The sequence below is a fragment of the Dendrobates tinctorius genome, unplaced genomic scaffold (assembly GCF_039654945.1).
Source record: "Dendrobates tinctorius isolate UK_male_01 unplaced genomic scaffold, ASM3965494v1 ptg000143l, whole genome shotgun sequence".
Taxonomy (NCBI): Eukaryota; Metazoa; Chordata; class Amphibia; order Anura; family Dendrobatidae; genus Dendrobates; species Dendrobates tinctorius.
In genome coordinates, this window is record NW_027361810.1 from 44,705,260 (window position 1) to 44,731,298 (window position 26,039).

General features: G+C 42.2%; 1 protein-coding gene across 1 annotated transcript; it reads right to left on the reverse strand.

The window, feature by feature from the left end:
* Positions 1–22,536: 22,536 nt before the first annotated feature.
* Positions 22,537–25,582, reverse strand: LOC141049115 (uncharacterized). Its single transcript, XM_073545248.1, has 3 exons — positions 23,802–25,582; positions 23,402–23,691; positions 22,537–23,013 (listed from the first exon to the last, which is right to left on the reverse strand). The coding sequence occupies exon 1, from the start codon at positions 25,285–25,287 to the stop codon at positions 24,064–24,066; it is 1,224 nt and encodes a 407-aa protein (XP_073401349.1). The 5' UTR covers positions 25,288–25,582; the 3' UTR covers positions 22,537–23,013; positions 23,402–23,691; positions 23,802–24,063.
* Between the last annotated feature and the right edge of the window lie 457 nt (positions 25,583–26,039).

A 26,039-nucleotide genomic window follows, 5' to 3' on the forward strand; every position in this document is an offset into this window, starting at 1 on the left:
TCAGAGGGAAGGGGATTCAAATGAGTCAGTCACCAGAATCATGCATCCGTCATCATTCACACATAGCACGTATAATCTATACTAGCGCATGGCGGAACGGCCATGCGCGCTTTTTATAGTCGTGCGGGACCTTCCAGATCTCCGAGATGGACCAATGAGATCTGGAACAGGACCTGGGCACATGACTCCCGATCTCCAATGGGAGATCGTCTCGTGAGCATGCCCAGAAGGAGCACAGAGGAACTTAGTCTCTGGAGCGGTCTGCTGCAATGTAATCTTCTCTGCAGTAGATGGGAAGCAGGAGACCGCAGAATGTAAGGCTCTGGATTCCTGCAGAGCAGATGCAGAAACCAGACGCCTAACACACATAGTGTACTTATAACCAAAAGAAGGAAGTCTCTATCTGAGTCCAACCCAGCAAAGACAGGTAATGGTATCACAAACCCTATAGATCAGGTCAAGTATATAGCAGGGATTACCTTGACACACAATACTAGGCAGTACAGGAGCACACAGGGGATAATGCAATAGCCTCGACGCGTGTTTCACCTGCTTGGCTTCGTCAAGCCCCTTGTGTTTTTGGTATCTCTATCATCCCCGAATGGGGATATGATATACAGTATATTTATATTTTTGTGATACTATTAAGTGTCTTACTGGGCTGGACTCAGATAGAGACATCCTTCATTTGGTTATATGTTAGGGGTATGCTTCACTGCGCCCTGTGGAATTTTTTATGGGTTAACATAGTGTACCTATGTCTGCCTCTGATGTAAAGTATATCATTGGTACAATCAGTACAGCTGCACAGGGGCCCAATAGGTAATGGGGTCCATTTCAACCTCTAAAGCAGGTGGAATTGTGGATTATGATGAGCTATTGGACTACGCAGAGCCCGTATAATGTTCTTGCACAGTGGTTCTCGTCTGTCTGTGTCCGCCAGTGGGTGTACATGATATTAGAAATCATACAGAATGAATGATGGCTGAAAGCAAAGAAAGTGCACAGGTTCTACAGGTGCACACCTGCCTTATTTTCATCCATGTCTTCAGGCAGGTAACCTGAGCCAAGTGTACTTTAGGACAAAAATGGTGTCTATGGCTAAAATTTAGTGAACAGCAACACCAACCCTTGGCATAAAATAACAATTTGCACAAAAAAACCTTGCAAAAACACATTGCCAAAAGCAGTAAAAGTCGGTGTGGTTTGCCAAGAGGGAACATGAGCTAAAATACCGTATTTCGACTTATCTAAACTGATATTATAATGAATCTCTCGCACCGTGGTTGGCCATGCCTCCTTTTGCTAAACCCTGTTCACTTTTTTAAAAATACCAGGACGGCTCAAAAATGGCAAAATGACCATAATTTTAGCGCAAAATACCATTGCAACAAACTTTGTGTCTTTTTGATTATGTTTTCGAGAGGACCTGAGGAATTCCTCCTCTATTTTCTGAGTTTAAGATAATCTAGGAGTGCGCCAACTATACTAACATTAATAAATTTGATGCAATTTACTTTACTGTTCCTTTTTTTTTTGTTTAGACTGGCAAATAAAATGATATTCTGCCCTGTGTTTTTAAAAATGGTGGAACGTGGTGTGGGAACCTCTGTTTACACCAGTTCTATTAATGACTTGGCAAATGTTCATAAATGAGCTCCGTAAAGCTATTTTATTAATGCATTAAAAAGGTGATCAGAAGTCCAAATTAATTTTCATCCTAAATGTCCATCTGTTTAGTGTCATAATCTAAACTATTTTCTAATATAGGATACTTGAATTAAAATTCCCTATCCTTTCCTAACTGCTTTTCTTTTTTTTGCATTTCCTTTTAGGGAATCCCTGTGCATACTGGGATACTCAAATGTAGCGTCATCAGGGGCAAAGGCTGACATCAGTGGCGCAGCACGTGCCTCTTCCCTGAAAAGATGCGTCATCAGTGACGCTTGTTTCAGAAGCTGTGCTAGTCCTTGCGAGACGTGCACAATGACAGCACACTATCTGTTGCTGGCTCAAATCAGCAGTAACTAGCTGGCAACAGAGTGCATTGACAAAATATCAGAGATCAGCACTGCGTCCGCAAGTGACATCATTGGTCTCTACATGCCAGGTATTGTGACACCGCCTCGGCTCATTACTGCTAATCTGAGCTAACATCAGATAGCGCGCTGTCATTGTGCACATTGCGCAGTGACTAGCCCAGCCCCTGAAATGCATGTCTCTGATGGTGCTTAATTTCAGGAAGGGGGTAGGTGCAGCCACAGTGATGGCAGCCTCTGCCCCTTGATGAGGCTTTCATTGTGTTTTCCAGCACACCCAGGGATTCTCGAGTGAAGCGTCATCAAAAAACAAGTGGGAAAAAGAAGAAAAGCAGTTACCGTAAGTAGTGCAGTTAGGGAAGCATAGGGGATATTTAATGGAAGTGTATTAGAAAATAGTTAAAATAGATAGGAATTTAGGATGAAAATTAAGTTGGACTTCAGACCACTTCTTTAATTATTTTCAGGTTTAGTAGGTATAAAAGGGGCATGCTTTATTGTACATCGTGGGCCATTTATATGGATACACCTGGGTGGGCCATGCATATGGGTACACCTAAATAAAATGGGAATGGTTGGTGATATCAACTTCCTGTTTGTGGCACATTAGTATATGGGAGGGGGAAAACTTTTCAAGATGGGTGGTGACCATGGTGGCCATTTTAAAGTCGGCCATTTTGGATCCAACTTTATAAATGGCCCATCCAGGTGTATCCATTGAAATGGCCCACCCTGTACTAGATTAAATTGATTCTATTGATTGGTATTATTTAGTGGTAATAATTTACTGCAGACTGCAAATATATGAGATGTAAGAAGAAAGGCCTTTACTACCCAATAAGCATTGATTGATGCAAGGTATGATGGATGAATGAGTGTGTGCTGCTACACCAGCCTTTTAACATGCCTGCCTGACAGGTGTAGCCGAGACAGCACAGTCTGTGCCTTCTTCACACAGCACACATCATCATACAGAACACACTACTTGGGGCTATGTCTTTGCATGTAGAGACAAACCACAAAAAATCTGGGTGTTGGCTCCGAACAAGTCATGGAAGAGAAATTTTCCTTTAAGTCAATTACTTATGTCGTTCTTGAGGCCATCAGTTTAAACAAGTATTTCTGCGCGTGCAATATATCCCTTACATAAAAAAAAGTGCTGCTTGAAAGTTTTCATGTGCACACAATGGGTCTCCTTGGTGAAAAAACACTGGATCAACTGATGCATACAATGGCCGCAGGTGTTCTTGTGCCGTTCCAGGTATATGAAACCTGAGAGGTTCTCTGCTGTTTAATGGGATGACCTTCTCTAGTCAAGAGATTTTAATTGTGACATCAGAGGTATAGCCTAAAGTCTTTGGGCCCCAGAGCAAATTCTGTACCTTTGGTTTATTCGATGCCGATATTTATCAATAACACAGCTGCATAAAATAAATGGTGGTCATCAGTCGCAATGCATTTATGTTCAAGGCTATAATAAGTTAATATGTCATATAATTAATTGACTTATATAATATATCATTTTGTTACACGTGTGACACAATACAATCTTGTTCTAGTTTTATTCCCCTGATTCCATCTGTCTTTTACACTGTGGTATTCCGGAGCAATGTATGGTATGAATAACTTACATATGTCAGACACTGCAGTGACAAATGTCTGTGAATTCGCTATTCATCAGAACAATGTCCCATTTTGGATTCTTTGCTAAGATCCCACGCACTTAATGTATTTCTCATCCCATAAAAAGGTTGTTTTATGTGCATTAGTGATGAGCGAATGCGCTCGGATAAGGTGTTATCTGAGCATGGTCGGGTGCTGAGTATCTTCGGCGTGCTCGAAAAATATGTTCAAGCCCCAGCGGTTGCATGTCAACATCCACAACACATGCAGGGATTGCCTCCTTGTTAGACAATCCCCACATGTGTTGCAGCTGCAGGGACTCGAACATATTTTCCGAGCACGCCGAAGACACTCGGTTAGCACTCGAGCCTGCTTAGATAACACCTTACCAGTGCACGTTCGCTCATCACTAATGTACATACATGGAGTGAGAAATCATAATGAAAGCTCTTGCCAAAAAGTATCCACCTTACAGTAGTGATCTGCAGGAATGTTCATGTCAATGGTACTGATGTACATAGAAAAGAGGGGGCTTTATAGAAAAGAGCAAAATGAAAATGCCTCCGCCATTATGGTTTTACCACTCAAACAGAAGGCACATCCTAACCAATACCCTTGGTCAATCCTCTATTCTTTCCTCTGTCTACCATAAGAGCTACTAGATCTACCTTTATGGTATATACACTATTAATGGTATTTATTATTGGTATTCACAGAAGAATATTGCAGTAATACTAAGAATGTGTGAAGTAGATAGTCGGCCACTCCTCTGCCCCTACAGAATGCCTCTGACCCAATATAGTCTCTTTATAGGGGCTGTTTGTGCAGAATATATTCATGAACTATGTTTTAGATAGGTCACCAATATCAGATCGATGGGGGCTTCTCGACAATCAGCTGATAAAGTTTCCAGCTGTGGGCAGTAGAAGTACGTTGAACAGAGCTGCATTGTGCAGCTTCATTCAATGTGTAGTGGCCACTGCAGGGTACTGCAGAACAGCTCCTACTCAATATAGTTAAAAAGCTGTTCAGGCAGAATACTCTGTGTTCCAAATTAATATACAAATTGGATTTGAGTCTCGTAAAAACGTAATTTTTTGTTTTTCAAATAAACTCATGGATGCTATTGTGTGTCAGGGTTCTTTAAATCAATTAAATCAATCTAAAACACCTGTGATAATTAGTTTGCCATATGAGCCCAAATAAAGGAAAACTTCTTAAGAAAGACATTCCACATTACTTATCAGGCCACAGGTTTCAAGCAATATGGGAAAGAAAAAGGATATATTTGCTGCTAAAAAGCACCAAATAGTGCAATGCCTTGGACAAGGTATACAAATATTAGATATTTCATGAAAACTTAAGCATGATCAATGTACTGTGAAGAGATTTGTTACTGATACAGAGCACATATAGATTTGTGCAGATAAAGGCATAATGAGGAAGGTTTCTATTAGTCACATTAATTGGATTAAGACAGAAGCTGCTAAAATATCATTACAAAGCACCAAACAGGTATTTAAGGATGTTGCTGCCGCTGGAACCCTGCAAACCTCAAGGTGTAGGATCCTCCAGAGGCTTGCAATTGTGCATAAACCTAGTATTCGGCCACCCCTAAACAGTGCTCACAAGTAGAAACCATTGACGTGGAACCAAAGATACATCAAGACTGATTTTAAAACAGTTTTGTTTACTGATGAGTGTTGTGCATCCCTGGATGGTCCAGATGGATCGAGTAGTGGATGGTTGGAGAATGGCGACATGTCCCAACAAGACTACGAGGCCAGCAAGGAGGTGGCTGAGTCATGTTTTCGTCCAGAACCACGGAGAGATCTGATAGACCACTTTATTATTCTTGAAGGTGTGAAAATGGACTCGGTAAAGCATATAGAGTTTCTGACTAACCAGTTTCTTCCATGGTAGGGTAGAAAAAGAAAGCAAATATTTGCATGATAATTTGGAGTGCAGTGCACATTGTGACGTATTTTAAAGCTAGTAGATCTGGCAGTTACACAGCACTCTGGGTATTTGGGAGTCGAGTAGGGTTCCACAACATATACAAAACAAAACAAAAATAAGGAACTCAGTACTCCCCTATAGGAAGTAGATGAGATTATTTATTCATATTTTATCCAAAAGAGAACATGCGTTACATTTTGGTCTACAATCTGGACTTTCAGATCTTACCCAACAGATAGCAGTATAAGAGAAGCAGTCTCTCTATCCGTAGAGCTTTGTTGTACAACTATCTCTTCTCTTATTCCACGGTAAGATACATTTCCGGATTGTGAACTGAAAAGTCACGTATGTTCTGTTTTGGATTGCCCATGAATAAATTATGTCATCTACATACTTTTGTTGAGTGCCTAGTTCCTTATCTCTATTTTAAGGGTAGTTCTTAACATCAGATGGGTAGGGGTCCAATACCTGACACTCCCATCGATCAGCTGTAGGAGTTCAAGTGACATTTCACGAGTACATTCAATGTGTAGTGGCTGCTGCTAAGTACTGGAGAACATTTCTTATGCAAAAAATAGGTGCTGATCTGCAGTACCCAGCATTGCATACTACATATTAAATGGAGCTGTACGGTCAACTATGTTCAATGTGCTAACATCCGGCTGCCAAGAAAGCTGATCTGTGGGTGTGCCAGGTGTCGTACCCCCACCAATCTGATATTAATGACCTAGCCAAACAATAGATCATTGATATATTCCTGCTGGAAAACCGCTTTAATGACTAACGGTAGAAGCTCATGAACTGACTACTGGCTTGAATACACTTGCAGCTACCCTCGTAGTCTTTGTAATACAAATTTAGGGCTTGTTTTTGCAGCACTTCTTCCATACGTTTCTGACACAGAAAAAAAACGTGTTTTACAGTATTTATTTTTTATTTATTTATTTTACTCACTTATATAGCGCCATTAATTCCACGACGCTTTACAGACATTATCGTCATTGTCCCCGATGGGGCTCACAATCTAGATTCTCTGTCAGTATGTCTTTGGAATGTGGGAGGAGACCGGAGTACCCAGAGGAAACCCACGCAAACACGGGGAGACACACCAGCAAAGTCTCTGTCTCTGAAGTCTCATGCACACGCTGTTTATTTTTTCCTTGCTGACTTGAGCCCTCAAAGTGTTTTTTTTTTTTTTTCCATATCTGCAGCATGCCAATACTTTCAGCGGTTTTGCAGAATTTTCACCCATTCAAATAAACGGGGGGAAAAAAAAAGTAAAAACCCACGCAAAAAAATGCGTCTAAAAACAAGCATAATTTAAGCAGCATTTTTCCTGTCAACACTCTTCTTTTTGCGGCAGAGAAATAATTTGATGCAAATACTCTACATGTGGACATACCCTTTTAGAGATCAAAATGTAGAAGAGGATTGTGATAAAAGCAGATACTTTTAAGTTATTTCCCTTTCACTGTGATAGTCCCTAACAGTTTTTTGTTGACTGCAGCATTGAAGTGTGGCTTTCACAGGCGACTACTGCAGCTAAGCGCTGTCCTTAGCAGTGTACGGCATACCACATACGCCCCCTGAGGAAGTGAGGGTGAAACGTACGTCGGGGCACCAGGATCACATTTCACATAAGTCTTTAGGACATTTAAGTCGTTTTTTAGACATCTTCAAATTTTTCTATACAATTGGTAGATGGACCATCGACCTGCACTCTGCAGTATGCACATTGAGCCATCTGGGCTTTGTTTTTTGGCGTCTTCAATTGTATAAACTATTTTCTAGACTGTTTTTGATTCAACGCTAATGACATGTGATTCAATTATGCTTATGTATCATGTGGTCCACAATTGCGTTACTCTGTTAAATTGATATTGCTTTTACATTGATGTTTTCAATAAAGTTTTCAATTTTTTTTTAGAGACTATAGAAACTCAGTTGTTCGTTTCTTGGGCTATCACACATAAAGATGTCTACATCATAACTGAAATAAAAGAAAACACCAAATAAAGTATGGTGGCGAGCGCCGGGACCTTGAGAGATAGGGGATATAAGGAATAATTAGGACCTATTATTATTATTATACCACATTGCCTGACTTTGGCCAAATCTTAGAAAACCCTTTAATAATTACTGAAATATTAACTGTAGTCCTAAATACTAACATTCCTGCTTTGCCTACATCAGACGTTCGCCACCTGTTAGGTCTCCATGATTGAAACTAGTGTGTTCACAAGAGTAGTCAAAAGGGTACTGGTAGATGACTGACTGGAGAGGGCATTGTGCCCACTTTAGGTATGCGGTCATCATACTAATGAGGCTCCCCTTAAAATACGAGGAGTAGAACTCAGTTGTAGACTCTCTTTCTTTACTTTTGGTGTAAATGTCACAGTCATCGTACAGTTCATTATATAGTGTAAGTGCATTCTGAGGACATGACATTTAGAAGACATTTGACTCCCACCGGACCACTGTTTGCTGACAGATGGGATAGTAATGATATCCTTGCCTTCTGTCTTCTAGTCCTATGGGGTTTTACATCCTCTGTAAAATTCTCACAATGTAAAGCTCTGTGGCCCTTAAGACTATATTATGTTCATACTCACAGCCAAAGATGGTCTAATGTGAGAGGTGAAGCCTAGGAATAGTGATACTCAGGTATGGACTGGGGTTGGAATTCAGCCCTGGCATTTGAAATCACAAAAGCCCATGTTGTTCCCGTCCCCAAGCACGAGATGGGATATATTACTAATATTACCCTGGATGGAGGAAAGAAAGATTTACTACAACACCAATATGTCTAATGATACCCGTGGAAGGCTGGGGTAAGTGACGGAGTCAGCGACTTTATGCTCCGTCACAACTCTTAACAGTATGAGTGTCTTGAGAACACCGATTCTGTAAACAGCATAGCAGACAAGGCGGCCCATGACCAGACAGGCCCTTTTGACATGTGCCAGAAATGCCAGATGGCCAGTCCGGCCCTGGTGATACTGTACCTGTAAAGTACATGCTGCTTGGGGCTTGTTGCACTTTATGTAATACTGACTTAAACATGTAACTTTTAGTGTTTGCTCACATTAGCATATTAAAAATCGCTCCCATGTTCATCCTGAAAATTTGGACGACTGGAATCCGTATGGTTTACCTTTAGTTATGGGAGTGCACTATCTTTTTCACACCTAGCACCATATGCAATGCGTTTTTAACATCATCTTTTACATACTATAATACTCTATGTAACTTAAGGCTAGTTGGCAAAGATAATAAAGCAATCTTACATAAAGATATAGTTAGATAACAGAAATATATTAGATATATAATAGATAGATAATAAATAGATAGAAAGATATACACAAAAATGGAGGCAACACACCGAAAATAGAAATATGAAAAGTTTAATGGCCCATGGTGATGGCAACGTTTCGATCCAACAGAGGACTTTTCTCCAGACTTGTTTTAAGTATCCATAGGATTTTAGCAGCAGCCATTCACACTGCGCTCAGCCTCCGCGAGACCCAGCGGCTCTGATCAGCGGTGACGTCAGTAACGATAACGCTCATTGGAGTAGCCGAGTCTCATAGAGGGCAACGTACCACCGCACAAGGGCATTCGGGAATAGCGAAGGCAAGTGATGCACTACTTCTGGGTCGGCTGAGAGCTGGTATTTTTAGGCCCGTCTGTTCTTCTCGGACCCATAGACAGCATTGGCGAGTCTTGTCCGACATACGCGGCCACTCACAACAAGCTGCGAGGTTTTTTCTCAGTTCGATTACAGCTAAGGAAAAACTCACAGATCAGCACTGACTTATTGAATAACATTATGCAGATCCAATGTGATGTTTTATAGCATTGCAATAATACGATTTATATGCTAATGTGAGTGAACAATTAAATTGACACAATCTAACATTATATTGGCACCACTGTATGCATACTATTACACAGGAACTAGATGGCATTAGTTTTTTCTTTTTTTTTATCCACAGCACCTAGAGGGTTTGTCATCTGTTTCACCACTGAGGCTAAGGGCCCCGTCACACATAGCAATCTCACTAGCGAGATCGCTGCTGAGTCACAACTTTTGTGACACAACAGCGATCTCACCAGCGAGTTCGCTGTGTGTGACAGCGATCAGCGACCGGCCCCCCTGCCGGTATCGCTGATCGCTGCAAGAAACCTCTGGACATTTTTTTCGTCGCTGATCTCCCGCTGGCCAGCACGCATCGATGCGTGTGACAGGCGGGAGACCAGCGATCAGCTGTAAAATAATTTTAAAAAATATATATATATATATATATATATATATATATATATATATATATATATGTTATATTCTCACCTTCCGGCACCCCGTGCAGCATTCCCGCCTCTCTCCACGCTCCCGGTCCCAGTAATCCTTTGCAAGAATGACTGCGAGACTTCGCGATCCCGCGAGAACGGATGTCATTGCGGTAATTCTCGCAAAGGATTACTGGGACTGGAGCGTGGAGAGAGGCGGGAATGCTGCGCGGGACGTCGGAAGGTGAGAATAACAATATTTTTTATTTTAATTCTATTTTTGCGAACATATAAATCCCCTAAAACGAATTTTTTATTTAATACATTAAAAAACACCTTATCCCAGTGAAAAATGGTCAATGCCAAAAATAATCAGACCTAAACTGGGATGCTAAATAGCCCTACATTAAGGCTCACTGATACCTTCCTAGCCGTGGAGTTTGGCACCCTACAAATGAGAATTGGCGCCCCCACTCAACGAGGACTGTCCCTCACTCCCCTACCAGTCCCTATTCAGACAGGAGGGAAAACAATAATCCGATAGTGCAGTAATGAAACTTCAGAATGCCCTAAGCTCGAGCAAAACCTCAAACAATTGATATTGTCCTGATAAAACCCCCACACAGGGGTATATTAACCAATAAATTGCTTGTCATATACGGGTATGCCCCTCTGATATTATAGCAGTGAACATTCAAATTGCCTTAGGCTAAAATAGGACCCCAGGATAAAATTAAAGATAAAAAATCTAATACCTCCACATCATGATCATATGTGACAGACTAATATGTCAGACAGACAGATAATACAGATTCACCCCTCTCAAGGGTATATTATGAATCATAGTATAATAAACAAAGTCACTTATCATGTGCAGGTCAACCCCGACGTGTTTCCCCGCCTGTAGCGGTTCATCAGGAGGATCAATCAATAAACGTTATATCCATGTACGATACCCAGATAATGCATGATTGTTTTCCCTCCTGTCTGAATAGGGACTGGTAGGGGAGTGAGGGACAGTCCTCGTTGAGTGGGGGCGCCAATTCTCGTTTGTAGGGTGCCAACCTCCACGGCTAGGAAGGTATCAGTGAGCCTTAATGTAGGGCTATTTAGCATCCCAGTTTAGGTCTGGTTATTTTTGGCATTGACCATTTTTCACTGGGATAAGGTGTTTTTTAATGTATTAAATAAAAAATTCGTTTTAGGGGATTTATATGTTCGCACTATTTTTGATTCCCATGAGATATACATTTCATACGTTCGATAATTCTATTTTTGACATGAATATGGCATCAGCGCTAACGAACACAGCGATGCCGGGCGCTCGGCATCGCTGTGCTAATTGCTGGTGAAGCTGTCTGTTTGACAGCTCACCAGCGATCACACAGCAACTTACCAGCGATCCTGACACGTTGATATCGTTGTCGGGATCGCTGGTAAGTCGCTATGTGTGACTCCAGCTTAACAATCTAAACTGTACATATTTTGGTTACTGGATTGGCCAGTGGAAAGCAATGCAAACAGGAGAACATACAAGCTCACTGCAAAATAAATCCTAAGTTGGATTCAAACTCAAGTGTAAGGCAACAGTGCTGCTAACCACTGAGCCACCATGCTGCTGAGCATTGCTATTTAGCTGGGATACTCTGCAGTCAATACTTTTTAATTAGTATTTTGTGATTTTTTTTTTCAATTATAATAACACAAGATAAGTAAATAGAAATACAAACATGTTGTCAAAGACAGTTTTTCCATTAGACACAAGAGGACTGTACCTTGTAGTCAGCCTGCAGACAAGTTACAAGTCAGGACAGCTCCATAGCTCATGTACTGGGACTTGGTGTAGCAGTCTTTATTTATTATATATAAATAATTAATTAAAGTACAGTAACTCTCTGCAATAATAGCAGCCTTGTAGTTGCACGTAAGGGACTGATAAAATGAATTTTATATGTGCCTACAGGGCTAGTACTTAGAGAAAAGAAGAACAGCACCAGGCGCAAAGATTTCACAATGTCATCTTTCCTAAAAGGTTTTTTGAGGCCATAAAAAATAAGCTCTCAAACTTATGCCCTTGTTTTATTACTACTATTTCTCCAGCCGTGCCACACTAGAAAACCCCAACAGTCTATGTTTACTAAAATCTAAAGAGATGAACTGGAATATAAGTTGGTGTGCATGCAGTGTGTAGGCGCATGATCACACTGGCCACTAAACAAATAAAACCTAAGATAAAAACAAAATATGCAAATATCCTAAAGTTAAATAAGCAAACAAATAGCAATAGTGCATGAAAAATAATATAGGGTGCTTAATTAGCAAGCCCTCTCACCACGTCAAGGTGACCTTATTTGGGACGGTCCTAACCTCTAGTATTAAATCCTTACCGTATAGCAAGAGATGGAATGTGAATAAGGGCTGAGAAGGACTGAGATCTTGCTAATGAACACCTAGCCATGGAGAACTACATGTGCTTCTCACAAAATTAGAATATCATCAAAAAGTTACGGTAATTTATTTCAGTTCTTCAATGCAAAAAGTGAAACTCATATATTATATAGAGTTATTACACACAGAGTGATCTATTTCAAGTGTTTATTTCTGTTAATGTTGATGATTATGGCTTACAGCCAATGAAAACCCAAAAGTCATCATCTCAGTAAATTAGAAAACTTAATAACACCAGCTTGAAAAATTATTTTAAAATCCGAAATGTTGGCCTACTGAAATTTATATTCAGTAAATGCACTCAATGCTTGGTCGGGGCTCCTTTTGCATAAATTACTGCATCAGTGTGGCGTGGCATGGAGGCGATCAGCCTGTGGCACTGCTGAGGTGGTATGGAAGCCCAAGTTGCTTTGATAGCAGCCTTCATCTCGTCTGCATTGTTGGGTCTGGTGTCTCATCTTCCTCTTGACAATACCCCATAGATTCTCTATGGGGTTAAGGTCAGGTGAGGTTGCTGGCCAATCAAGCACAGTGATACTGTTGTTTTTAAACCAGGTATTGGTACTTTTGGCAGTGTGGACAGGTGCCAAGTCCTACTGGAGAATGAAATTTCCATCTCCAAAAAGCTTGTTGGCAGAGGGAAGCATGAAGTGCTCTAAAATTTCCTGGTAGACGGCGGCGCTGACTTTGGTCTTGATAAAACACAGTGGACCTAGACCAGCAGATAACATGGCTCCCCAAATCATCACTGATTGTGGAAACTTCACACTAGACCTCAAGCAGCTTGGATTGTGGCCTCTCCACTCTTCCTCCAGACTCTGGGACCTTGATTTCCAAATTAAATGCAAAGTTTACTTTCATCTGAAAACAACACCTTGGTCCACTGAGCAACAGTCCAGTTCTTTTTTTTCCTTGGCCTAAGTAAGACGCTTCTGGCGTTGTCCATTAGTCATGAGTGGTTTGACACAAGGAATGTGACACTTGTAGCCCATGTCCTGGATACCTCTGTGTGTGGTGGCTCTTGAAGCAATGACTCCACCAGCAGTCCACTCCTTGTGAATCTCCCTCAAATTTTTGAATGGCCTTTTCTTAATAATCCTTTGAAGGCTGCAGTTATCCCGGTTGCCCGATAACAAGGCAGAACTGCCAAAGCCCATCTTGGAAAAGGGTCCTGAAGACTATAAATCTCAGGAAGATGGTGAGCCAAGAGCCGCACAAGACAGTCACCGGGTCGTGGCAGATATCTTGAGGGAAGTGTCCGCGGGGAACCCAGAGCCATCTGTCCAGGATGAGAGCAAGTCCACGACCTTCAAGTGTGTGATGGAGATACCTGAAGACGTGCGAGAAGCATGTGCCAGTGAGGGTGTGCATGAGACCTTTAAAAAGGCAGTAAAGGCCTATAGTGTGAACTGGGCACCAGAGACAGACCAGTTGGGGATACTGGCAGAAACGGAAGACACAGAGAGAAGGGTGGCTGTCCTGAATGAGATGCACCTACAATGTCTCCGCACGAAACAGATGCTCGTGGTGCGTAATAGGAAAGCCGCTTGACGTCAGGAGCTTGCGAGGGAAGCTCAAAGTCGGCTGGGCTTTGTGGAAGACATAATTCCGTTACCCAGAAATCTGGTGGGGAAAGTCGTTGGCAGACTTGGAAAGGTGATGCAGGAGATGGTAAATCAATCCAGTGTGAAGAGAGTGAGGATCCCACCTGCTGGGGAAATCCAAGTTGCTGTTGAAGATGACATGGTTCCAGTCATTGTGGTTGGCTCGATGGAAAGCATTAGGAAGCTTTGCATGCTCCTGGAATATCGGGTAGTGTACCTGAAGGAGGTTGAGCAGCTAAGACAGGATTGACTGCAGATGAACAAGCAGATACAGAATGTCAGGTGGCATCCACCTCCAACCCAAGGTGTAAGGACCCGAAGGGATCCTCCAAGGAATGAAAGGACACGTAGTCGAAGGCAAGAACGTCGAGAGTCCGCAACTGGCAGTTCTAATCATTGGCACGAGACCCGGTGGTGGACGTAGCGACAGAGGGTCAAACTCAGACCAGCCAGTTAGCCCAACTGGACGTGGGACTCATGACCGTACGAACCGGGAGAGCCAGCCAGTGAGAGAAAGGTCGGGTGACGGAGCGCACCGCAGACAGGTGGAGACTAAAGAGTGCTTGGTCACCCTAACGGACGTTGACGGGAAGGCCAAAGCCCAAGGCCGAGATACTGACTGCTGGGGGCGGGGGAGGCCTAACGTAAATATGATGCAGTATGACTACCGCAACAGACGGAGATGGTCCTCTCGACTTGTAGGGCAAGGTGACATGAGTGCCCGGTCTCGAGATCCCTGGGTGATATCATGTGTTCAATCCCACAAGTTTGAACAGAGGGGGGAGGTGTGTGGTGTAGTGTCCACTATGTCCGCTAGGGGGCGCTGTGTGGGTGTCACAGGACGGGCCTACAGGCATATCCATTGTGGTAATGGGTATAGGATGCTGAATGACCGCTATGTATCCCAAGGTAGGTGGCCTTGAGATGCAGGCTCGAGTATTGATCAGCAGAGGTACTGCTGACGTTTCCGTTACAATGTGTCAGGGAAGCCTGTGTGTGGATGTGTGTAATAGGACCTTTAGTGAGGTCATAGCCATGTGATCACCTGTGGGTGTGGTTATGGGCCATATAAGGTACCTGAGGTCTCGTCACATGAGAGAAAGAGCATGGATCTGATTGGGACATGTGGAAGGTCCCGGCAGGCCTAGGTGGAGGAAGGTGGGCTACCTTCCTGAAGACCGCGTGCTGAGGCTGCTGACCCGGTGAGGCCCATGTATGCTGGCTGTATGTGAGGAGGGATAAGCCTCCTGTGTTTTACTGAGGCTCCAGGACTGAGCCTGAAGTAATGGACATTGTTATGCTTGCTTCCGCCTGAGCTAAAGGCTATTCCTGTGTCTGGCTGCAGATAGAGCTCTGCTATGGACATTGCCCTGGCCTGTGTGTGAACAGGGCCTGAGGGAACACAGCCCAGCTAAGGACTGTTTATGTTGCTTTTGACTGCTGTGAAGGCTGGAAACCATGTTTTGTTACTGTGAGGTTTGTGGAGCAAATAAACCGAAAGGAATCATTTTAACTCTGAATGTGCCAGTGTTTACCTCCAAGACCTGCAAAGTGGGTAGTCCCCGTCCACTCACATGGTGGAATGCTACAATAGACAAAACCTAAGATAAAAACAAAATAAGCAAATACCCGGCAGTGAATAAGTAAATAGCAATAACGCATGAAAACAATATAGGGTACTTGACATGGTGGGATGACTTTTAATTTTTTTTTTTTTAATCAAAATGATGTTATCTAAGTACTTCATATTATCTTCATGCACTATTGCTATTTGTGTATTTATTTACTGCAGGGTATTTGCTTATTTTGTTTTTATCTTAGATTTTGTTCGTATATGTTTACTGCTGCGATGGTGTCCCATCTACACACGTGACTGTTGCGGTAATTCACTGACCACATAGACATCAGTCGTATACACTGTGTTCCAAATTATTATGCAAAAAGAGTTTAGGAGTGATAAGGTTAGAATTTGTCATTTAAACTCATTGATGGTGATGTGTGTCAGGGCTCTTTATATCACTGAAAGCAATTGCAGATACCTGTGCAAATTATTTTGGCAGGTGTGTCCAAATAAAGGCAAGACTACGGGTCGCACGGTGGCTCAGTGGTTAGCACTGCAGCCTTGCAGAGCTGGGGTCCTGGGTTCAAATCCCACCAAGGACAACATCTGCAAGGAGTTTGTATGTTCTCCGTGGGTTTCTTCCGGGCACTCCGGCTTCCTCCCACATTCTAAAGACATACTAATAGGGAATTTAGATTGTGAGCCCCATCGGGGACAGTGATGATGATGTGTGCAAACTGTAAAGCGCTGCGGAATATGTTAGCGCTATATAAAAATAAAGATTATTATTAAGAAGGCTGTTCCACATTATTAAGCAGCCTACATTTTATTTGCCAAAATGGGAAAGAAAAAGGATGTGTCGGCTGCTGAGAAGTAACAAATTGTGGAGTATTTAGGTCAAGGCATGACCACAATCAACATTGCCAAGACACCTCATCGTGATCATCGCACAATCAAGAAGTATGTAGCTGATTCCCAGCACACACGTGTGCGTGCTGATAAGGAAAAATTGAGGACTCTTTCCAACAGGCAATTGCGTCAGGTTAAAAGAGCAGCTGCAAAAATGCCTTGTCATAGCAGCAGACAAGTTTTTGAAGCTGCTGATGCCTCCAACGTCCCCTGAACAATAAGATGCAGGGTCCTTCAGAGGTTTGCAGCTGTGCGTAAGCCATCCTGTCGACCACCTCTATCCACTGCACACAAGCAGAAACGGCTCCAGTGGACCAAACGATACATGAAGAATGACTTTTCCAAACTGTTTTGTTCATCGATGAGTGCCGTGCAACGCTTGATGGTCCAGATGGATGGAGTGGAGGATGGCTGGTTGATGGACACCCCATGAAAACACGGCTAAGGCGCCAACAAGGAGGAGGTGGAGTAATGTTTTGGGCTGGAATCATGGGAAGAGAGTGTGTCGGCCCCTTTAGGATCCCTGAAGGGGTAAAGATGAACTCCATAATCTATGTGGAGTTTCTAAAACAGCACTTTCTGCCATGGTTCAAGAGGAAGAACCGTGCTTTCCGCAGCAAGATCATTTTCATGCGTCTCATGCTGCAAATAACACATCTGCATCTCTGGCTGCTATGGGAGGACAAACTTATGGTGTGGCCACCATCTTCCCCTGACCTCAACCCCATTGAGAACCTCTGGAGCATCATCAAAAGGAGTGTCTATGATGGCGGGAGGCAGTTCACATCTAAGCAACAGCTCTGGGAGGGTATTCAGTCCACATGCAAAACAATTGAAGCACAACCCATCCAAAAACTGACAAATTCAATGGACGAGAGAGTTCAGAAGCTTCTTTCGAACAAGGGGTCCTATGTGCAAATGTAACATCACCTAGAATAAAGTTTTGACTTGAAAACTGTTTGATTTCATTTTGTAATAAGCTGATAATGCGTATAATTTCACAATTGACCATTTTTTTGTTCAAAATAAAAATAAAAAAGGTTGAAAACTCTGCTGTGCATAATAATTTGGAACATGCATTTTGAGTGTTTCTTATTTTTAAAAATATACTGTTTTCATAGGCAGTTTGTTCAAAAACATTGCAATTATACTAGAATATTAGATGACTGGAAAATAACAATGACTGCAATTCATATAGCTAATTTAGAGAAAATATGAGGAAATATTTTTTGCATAATAATTTGGAACACAGTGTATGTGTAGATGGGTACGTTATCAGTGGTGATGCATGCTGGTACTTAAACCAGATACTACATACTGTTATTCTTGATCCTTACTTGGTATTACTGCTTTTATATAACTTTATACAAAAGATATATTGTCACGTAGAGTTGAATTTGTCAGTTTCCCCTAAAAACAGGGTTTAGATTGAATTCCTGGAATCAATGCAGAAATAATGTAAAAAGGGCCTAAGGAATATACAAGAGCAACATGTATAAATACAAGTACCTCATTCTAATTCATGTGTATAGGACTTTCTGTCACTTATTTACTAAGGTAAGCGGAATTAGATGAAATGTGAGGGTCAGTGACGCATGTAAGTCATTCACTCGCTTGTGTTTAATGTATACAATAATTTGGAAGTTAATGTGGAACAGAAACAAAACTATAACATGTCCTTAAACAACAGTCATGACCTTTGAAATATATACAGTGTGGCGCCCCTGAGGGTTCAGTCGCCACAGAGGTACTGCACCTCCTCCTGAGGTGTGGTACCCCACCATCCAGGTAAGCTGGAGACACCTGACCACACTCCAACACCTGCATCCCACATAACATAGTAGTGTAGCAAAGCACCTTTGGTGGCTCCCTGCTTGGAACACGAAGAGTGCTGGGAGGTGGGTGGAGTTTAGTTTTGCATCAAAAGAGCGGGAAGAGTTTAGGATTCAGTCAGTTTGTCACAGGAGTCTGACGAGGTCAGTCGGTCAGTCTGACACAGTCAGAGGAAGAGAGAAGATCTCCTGAGTGGGATGGATGAAGGAAGTGCTGCAGCCGACCTCAGTGACCTGGGTCCGCTGGCACAGGAAAGGAACTTGGATAGAAAGCCTGACTCTCCATAAGAAGGAAAGGATTAGTACAGAACGTGAGGAGAAGAAGAGAACTAAGGATTAGGGTTAGAGGAGAACCCTTCCCAAGTTCTAAGCGCAAGGCCGGGGTTCGGTCCCCGAGGTTGTATGGATACTAATGGTCCTGCAGCAGACAACGGAGGTATACAAGTTGTCACCACTTTATTCCCACACCAGACTTGGGGGCACAACAGCATCGATAGTGGGACTAGGTAGTAAGGAGTCCCCGAAGTAGGCTACAGCTGTCTGCCGTACAAGTAGAGTTCATAGGAACATCTGACAGGAGGAACTCCAGTGTAACTCAGTACTGTGAGTACTTCACTAAAGGCGCTAAGAGGGAGACATTCAGAAAAGGCACATAAGTTGGCGGAGTGTTGGAAAGGAGTCCTTCATCTTGCCTGGAAGTTGGCTGAGCTCCTGACCCGGAGGACACGGCACGGATGCGGGCTCTTGTGCCACAACAGACTGAGTAAAGCTTTGGAACTACATGCCCTGGTGTCCTCCACGTATTCTTGCCTCAACCTGCCCGGCACTGCTACATCCCCTGCGCCAGACAGTACACCATCTACGTGTCACTTCATCTCACTGCCCGGGGACTACAGCCCTGCCTGTGGAGGGCTATAACATCATTGCTGCTCCCCACCATCTGTCCCAGAGGATCTGTCTGCAGCGTCGGCTTAACATCTTCATTGCCGAACACCACAGGTGGCGTCACGACTCATTCATTCGTAAACTTTAATCGTCATAAGCACACTGAACATTCCCCATTTTACAATGGGCGCCCAGGGCCACGGGCCGGGTCCCAGCTGCCGTAACATCTCCCACTGAAGCTCGTCGGGCCCGGTACCGAGTACCCCACAGCCCTGGGAGGGCGACCCAACAGCACATGTCAAATGCTTGTGCACACCTCGTCATGTAAAGGTTTTCCTTGTTCTTATTGGAAAATGCACATTGTAGATTCAGACTGAAGGCAGCAAAACCATGAAAGAACACATATGGAAATCAGAAGTAAAGACGCACACGTGAAACAAACCAGATTATATGGGTTAAAGCTTGATTCCTCAAACTACTAACCCACCGCCACCTTAAACTCTGATGAGAGCTTTACGCATTCTTGGCCTTCTCTCACGAAGCTTCATCGTGAAGTCACCTGGAATGGCTTCTAATGAAGAGCTAGGCCTCGCCAAGATTTCATTTGTTGAATCACAGGGCTTCAGAAAATGTTTGTGACCAACAGGTGTATTTTTCAGAGGCAGTGCTGGTACACAGTTCCATCCAGTGCCGAACTCTATTCCACACTGTTCAACTGTTCTGTTGCGTACAGCAGGCTCAGATGCCGAGATGGATCCTCTAATCCCAAGGTCTGGGTGGGCACACGGGTGACAGGCATTTGTGCAGCAGCCAGATGGAGCATGTAGAACACGGACACATAAATGTGTCGCTCAAATCTCACTAAGGACAACATCTGCAAGGAGTTTTTATGTTCTCCCCATGTTTGCGTTGGTTTCCTCCGGGTTCTCTGGTTTTCTCCCACACTCCAAAGACACACTGATAGTGAATCTAGATTGTGAGCTCTTCTTCAGGAGCGTAGGTTGCAGGCTGACTAGACACAACTGGAGGTACTGTAAATAGGGCTGGAGAAGCTGACATCAGGGCATCCAATCGGGCATCCACTGCCTGTCGATTGAAAAAAATGTCTTCCTGTTGCTCTCGCTAATGGATCAACTGCAATAATTCCAAGTGTGAAGGGTCATGGAGATCAGCGGGGGTCCATGGCTTGCGCAAACTGTCACGCCTGCAGGTGGCGCACATGGTTCCTGGAATCACTGTGCCACAAGGCTTATCTAGGAAGGGAAAAAAACATTGGCGGCAGTATATAAACTGACACCAAAAGAAGAGAACCATAAATGTTGACAAAAATATTGTTTATTAAACTATTAAAAATACATTAAAATAGCTACTGTGATTTCTTACAAATAAACATATACCCCAAGGGGGCAGCATCAACTACCGCTCAGAAAAATGTCATAGTAGTATTAAGGTATTATACTTGTGTTATGAAACAATAAATATAGCTCAAAGGCATAGATTCTAAATAAACACAATTTCCTAAGCACACATCTTATTGATTAATTACAAAAGGAACATAATGGGAAATAAGTGCACCTTCAGAGTGTGACACAACGGAATCCCATTGAACTAAGCCACAAAGGCATACTTTTTAAATTACCATAGCGTCCTGAATCTCTGGTTACACAAATCCCCAGTGATGTACAAATGCCAATCGCATAATTATCAACTTGTCCACAAGGGTGTACTTACTAAGGAATGAGTGCCGCTTGTGATGCTATCCCCGCGCCCCGACACGCGTTTCGCCCGCTTGCTTCTTCTGTGGGCGTGACCCAGTGAGTTGGGGAGGTGATTTTATACCGTGAAGAACCAATGGGAAAGCCAATACAATGATGAGTCAGCCCTGAGATTTAATCGGCCATGCGTCGGTCATACTACTCCATTGCCGTGAATATACACTTCCTGACATGCGCTTAGGTAAATAGCGTGGTGTGACTCATGCACATTACCATGGCAGCGCTGTCGGAAGTGCTTTAGAGCGATGACATCAGCGTATGCGCACAATCTCTGGTGTTGTGAGTTCATTCTCCCCTCCGTCACTGAGACCTGGTGAACTCCCTATTCTAGTGAAGGAAGGTAGTGAGCCTGATTATCAGGCACCTGGGACTAATGAAGACGATTGGCTGAGTGGAGTCACTGACTGGATTTAAGGCAGCCTACGCCTTTCTGCCCTGCGGGTGATTTTCTCTGTGGACTCTTGGACTCCAGTCTGATTCCTGCTCTCCTAAAGCTAAGTTTCTGTTTTGCCTTTTTGCATTTAAGATTTGTTTTTGTTTTTCTTGCTTTTTGGATTCTGCCATTCCCTGCTGGAGTGTGCAGTGTTCCGTTAGCTCTGTCTTCTGAAAGTACCTGAGTGCTGATTTAGTTTTTGAAGCTTAGTTGCTTCAGGGCCATTTTTATATCAGCTTGTTGGCTTTTGTCTCTGATAGGGTTTTGGTAGATTGCAGACAGCAGCCTTCCTATCCGTTCCTATCTAGGTAGTTTTTGGGCCCCGTCTTTGCTCAGCCTGTCTTTCTGTCTGTGTAAGTGTTTTCATCTTGCTTCACCGTCATTATATGTGGGGGGCTGCCTATTGCTTTGGGGTCTGCTCTGGGGCAGTTAGATTTTCCCCTTTCCTTCTTTAGGCCTATGTATCTCTCCGGCTGTGATCGAGGGGTCTAGGTCATCGTAGGAACCCCCCACGGCTACTGCTAGTTGTGTTGATAGGTTCAGGGGTCTGCAATCTGATAGTTGCCAACTTCTCTGGTTTTCTGGACTTAGCTAGCATTCCTGTTTTTGCCTCCTACGGTGACTCAATCATAACACATATCATAACATAACATAACTCAATCATAACATAATCATAAGGAGTTTGTATGTTCTCCCCGTGTTTGCGTGGGTTTCCTCCGGGTACTCCGGTTTCCTCCCACACTCTAAAGACATACTGATAGGGAATTTAGATTGTGAGCCTCATCGGGGACAGTGATGATAATGTGTGCAAAAACTGTAAAGCGCTGCGGAATATGTTAGCGCTATATAAAAATAAAGATTATTATTAAAGATTATTATAACACTCTGGGATCCATTAGAAAAGGTATAACCCCTCCTTGATAAACTCCAATGCACCTGCACATCAGCATTAAACTATAAACTTTAAAGAAGATGAAAAGGAATCACCGAAAGTGCTTGTGCAAAAGTGATGGTTTAATTAAATGGTGATAAATGCATCAGAAATAAGAATTTAGTGCAATAATGAAAGTGCAAAATAAAATATAAAGTGACTTGTGCTGTACTAATCATAATATATTAATAAATATATAATACCATATTAAAGAAGACCAATAATAACTCTAATACGGTTAATATGTGACTATGTGCAATACAGTGACAAATGCTTTGCAATAATCGTATCTTATTAGTATCATAAAAAAGAACTACCATACTTATCATGTAGTAATATCAATGTGTAACGTGACCTTTTTTCCAAGGGAACCATAATGACAAATAACAATGACACAAAATATTTATACAAAAAAATGACGAAAAATATATAAGAAAAATAAAAATAAAAAATAATAAATAAATAAAAATAAAAACAATGATGAGGCAATAATACAAAAAAAAAGAAAAAGAAAGAAAAAAGAAAAAATAATGAAAAAAATAAATAAATGAGATTTTTATGAAAATAATAATGTTAATAGTCCATCAAAATGGTTCATTCTGCATGAATTCCCACACGAATATTTCTTGATACTCCTTATCATCTTCCCTCATATGGAACGATTGGCAAGCCTCCATTCCTCTTCAAATAGACTTAGGCCATCAGAAAGTTGAAGTGTAAACTGTAACTAATTGCAGAAAATAAATTAAAACCAACATTTATACTTATTAAAATCCTAATAAATACTTTTATTACACTGCACATACTACCCAACCCATAAAAATACCTCATATGAAACTGACTCATAAAAATGCTGAAAAACCTAAAGTTTCGTTGAGACCATTAGGACTTAAAGTACCCAAACGAAATATCCACCAACTCTCACATTGTGCTAGGATTTTGGATAAGTCTCCTCCCCTAGACCCTAAGTTGACCTGGTCTATGGCTTTAACTTTTAAGCTCGTAGCGTTGCAATTGTGATGTGATTTAAAATGTCAGGGAAGAGGTTTCAAGGATGTAATCTCATCTACCTTTTTCGCTTTTTCTATATCCCTCAGGTGCTCTCTAGTTCTTACCTTTTAGCTCTCTTGTGGTAAGACACACATAGATTTTTCCGCACTGGCATTGTGCATGGTAAACCACTCCCACTGAATTGCAGCTGAGATGTTTTCTTATCACAAAATCACGGGATCCCTCCGAGTTACAAAAAGTAGTAGTTTTAACATGATTAAGACAACCCTTGCAGAGGCCGCAAGGAAAGAAACCTGGCATTCCAATCTCTGATCCTTTCCTAGATGGTTCAAAATGGCTGTGAACCAAGGAATCTTTAAGATTTTTTGATCTTTTAGCAACAAAAGACGGTTGCCTAGGTAGAATGTGAGACAAAATTCGATCAACCAAAAGAACATCCCAATGTTTGCGAATGATACCTTTTAATTAATTCCACTTATTACTATATGTACTGATGAAACGTACTTGATTCATCCCCTCACATTTTTTAGGATGAGGAGGTCCATATAGAAGTTTGTCTCTTGGAGTTCTTAATGCTCTAAGATAGCCTTTTTTGATAATTCTTTTGCTGTAGCCTCTTTCAGTGAAACGCCTGGTTAAATCATCCATGGCCTGTTTTTCAAAATTATTTTCATTTGAACATATTCTTTTTGCCTGGAGAAATTGTCCCACAGGTATCCCACGAATGGTAGAAATCTGATGAAATGAATCTGCAGATAAAAATGAATTAGTGGCCCTGATCTTTCGAAAAATGTCCATATTTAGTAGACCATCTGGACCGATTTTTAATTTTATATCCAAAAAAAAAATCTCTCTCTCTACCATATTGAAAACTCAATTTAATATTTTTATTATTGTTATTAAGATGATGGAACAAATTTTTCAAACCATCCAAAGGACCATCCCAAAAGAAGAGTACATCATCTATGTACCTCATCCAGTTATGGACATGGTCCATTTCCTGGATGAGGCCACCCTGGAATATCTCCCTTTCCCATGCGCCTAAAAACAAATTTGCATAAGAGGGGGCACAAGAGGCCCCCATAGCTGTGCCTTGTTTTTGTAGATAATGCTTACCATTAAAAATAAACCCATTATGTGTTAATAAAAACTCAAGCAGAATCATAATCAGTTCTATCACCGAAATATCCAATGAACTTGTCTGTAAAAAGAACTGCACAGCACTCAAGCCATCCGAGTGACGAATCAATGTATGCATGGACTCCACGTCGGCCGTTACAATCAGAGTATTATCATCCAAACACAATTGATCTAATCTCTGTAATGCCGACGTGGTGTCCCTAATATATGACGGTAACTCTGCAACCAATGGCTTGAGAAAATGATCAATAATATGTCCAATCAATTCACAAGGTCCGTTGTTACCTGAGACAATAGGCCTGCCAGGGGGGTCCGTCGGATTTTTGTGTATTTTAGGTATTAAATATAGTGCAGGCAATTTGGGTTTATTATTGCGAATTTGGTCCAGTAATTTCTTTGATATAATTCCTTGCATAAAAGCTTTGTCTAGAATGTTCACCAACAAAGTTTGAAAAGAGGAAAGGGGATTAAATGACAACCTACAATAACACTCCGGATCATCTAGTAGTTTGATAGCTTGAGCTTCATATTGTGCCGTTGGCCAAATAACTATATTGCCCCCCTTATCGGAGGGCTTAAAAACCACATCTCTCCATAATTTCATTTCTTCAATGGCTTCCCTTTCAAGTCTTGTAAAATTAGAACCACTATCATGTTCTTTGGCTAATGATTCAATATCTTGTGACACTAATTTTGTAAAAATGTCCACCACGGGACATAATCCCAAAGAGGGGAATGTTTTAGATTTCACAAATGGATGTGTAGGAATCATACTCACCTCTGATGACATTTCGTTTTCTTCCTCCAAAGAGATAAGAGCCTCTAGAGCTTCTTTCTCCATCATGGTCATTGTAGAATCCTTAAGGCCCTGTCACACTTAGCGATGTACCAGCGATCCCGACCAGCGATATGACCCGGTCAGGATCGCTTGTACATCGCTAAGTGGTCGCTAGTGAGCTGCCACCCAGGCAGATCTCACTAGCGACATCGCTGGGGATGGGGATCGCTACTTACCTGTCACACCAGGCGATCCTGCGTCCTCCCGCCCGGCTCTACGCGTCGCTCGTCGTCACAGCAGGAAGCTGACGACGAGAAACAGTCCTGGACGTTCTCGCGCGATCAGCGATAACCAGCGGGGGAGCCGGTCGTAGGTAAGTATCAGACACAGTGATATCGCTAGCAATATCGCTATAACGTCACAAGTTATAGCGATATTGCTAGCGATATCGCTTAGTGTGACATGCCCTTAAGACTTAGTAGTATGAAGTCTTTTCAACACAAGCTTTCTAGCAAACAAATGGGTGTCTTTCACCGATGTGAACGCGTCTAATTTATTAGAAAGGGAAAAAGTTAATCCTCGTTTCAGTACTGATAGTTGTGCATCTGTCAAAATCCGATCAGATAAATTAATTACCTGATACTGATCTCTGATGTGTTTTCCTTTCTGAGCTTTATGGAACATCTCAGGAAACTTCCTTTCTCTAACACTACCTTTAAAGTGAGAATCCCATGATACTTCCGCATCCCCAATGGACGCATTACTGTCCAATTCCGAAGTACTGGAGATATCAGAATGTTTTCTTATTTTGGCTTTCCTAATGC

Excerpts from the sequence above, each read along its gene's own strand:
- LOC141049115 (XM_073545248.1), bottom strand. The coding sequence starts at position 25,287 with ATGACCATGATGGAGAAAGAAGCTCTAGAGGCTCTTATCTCTTTGGAG.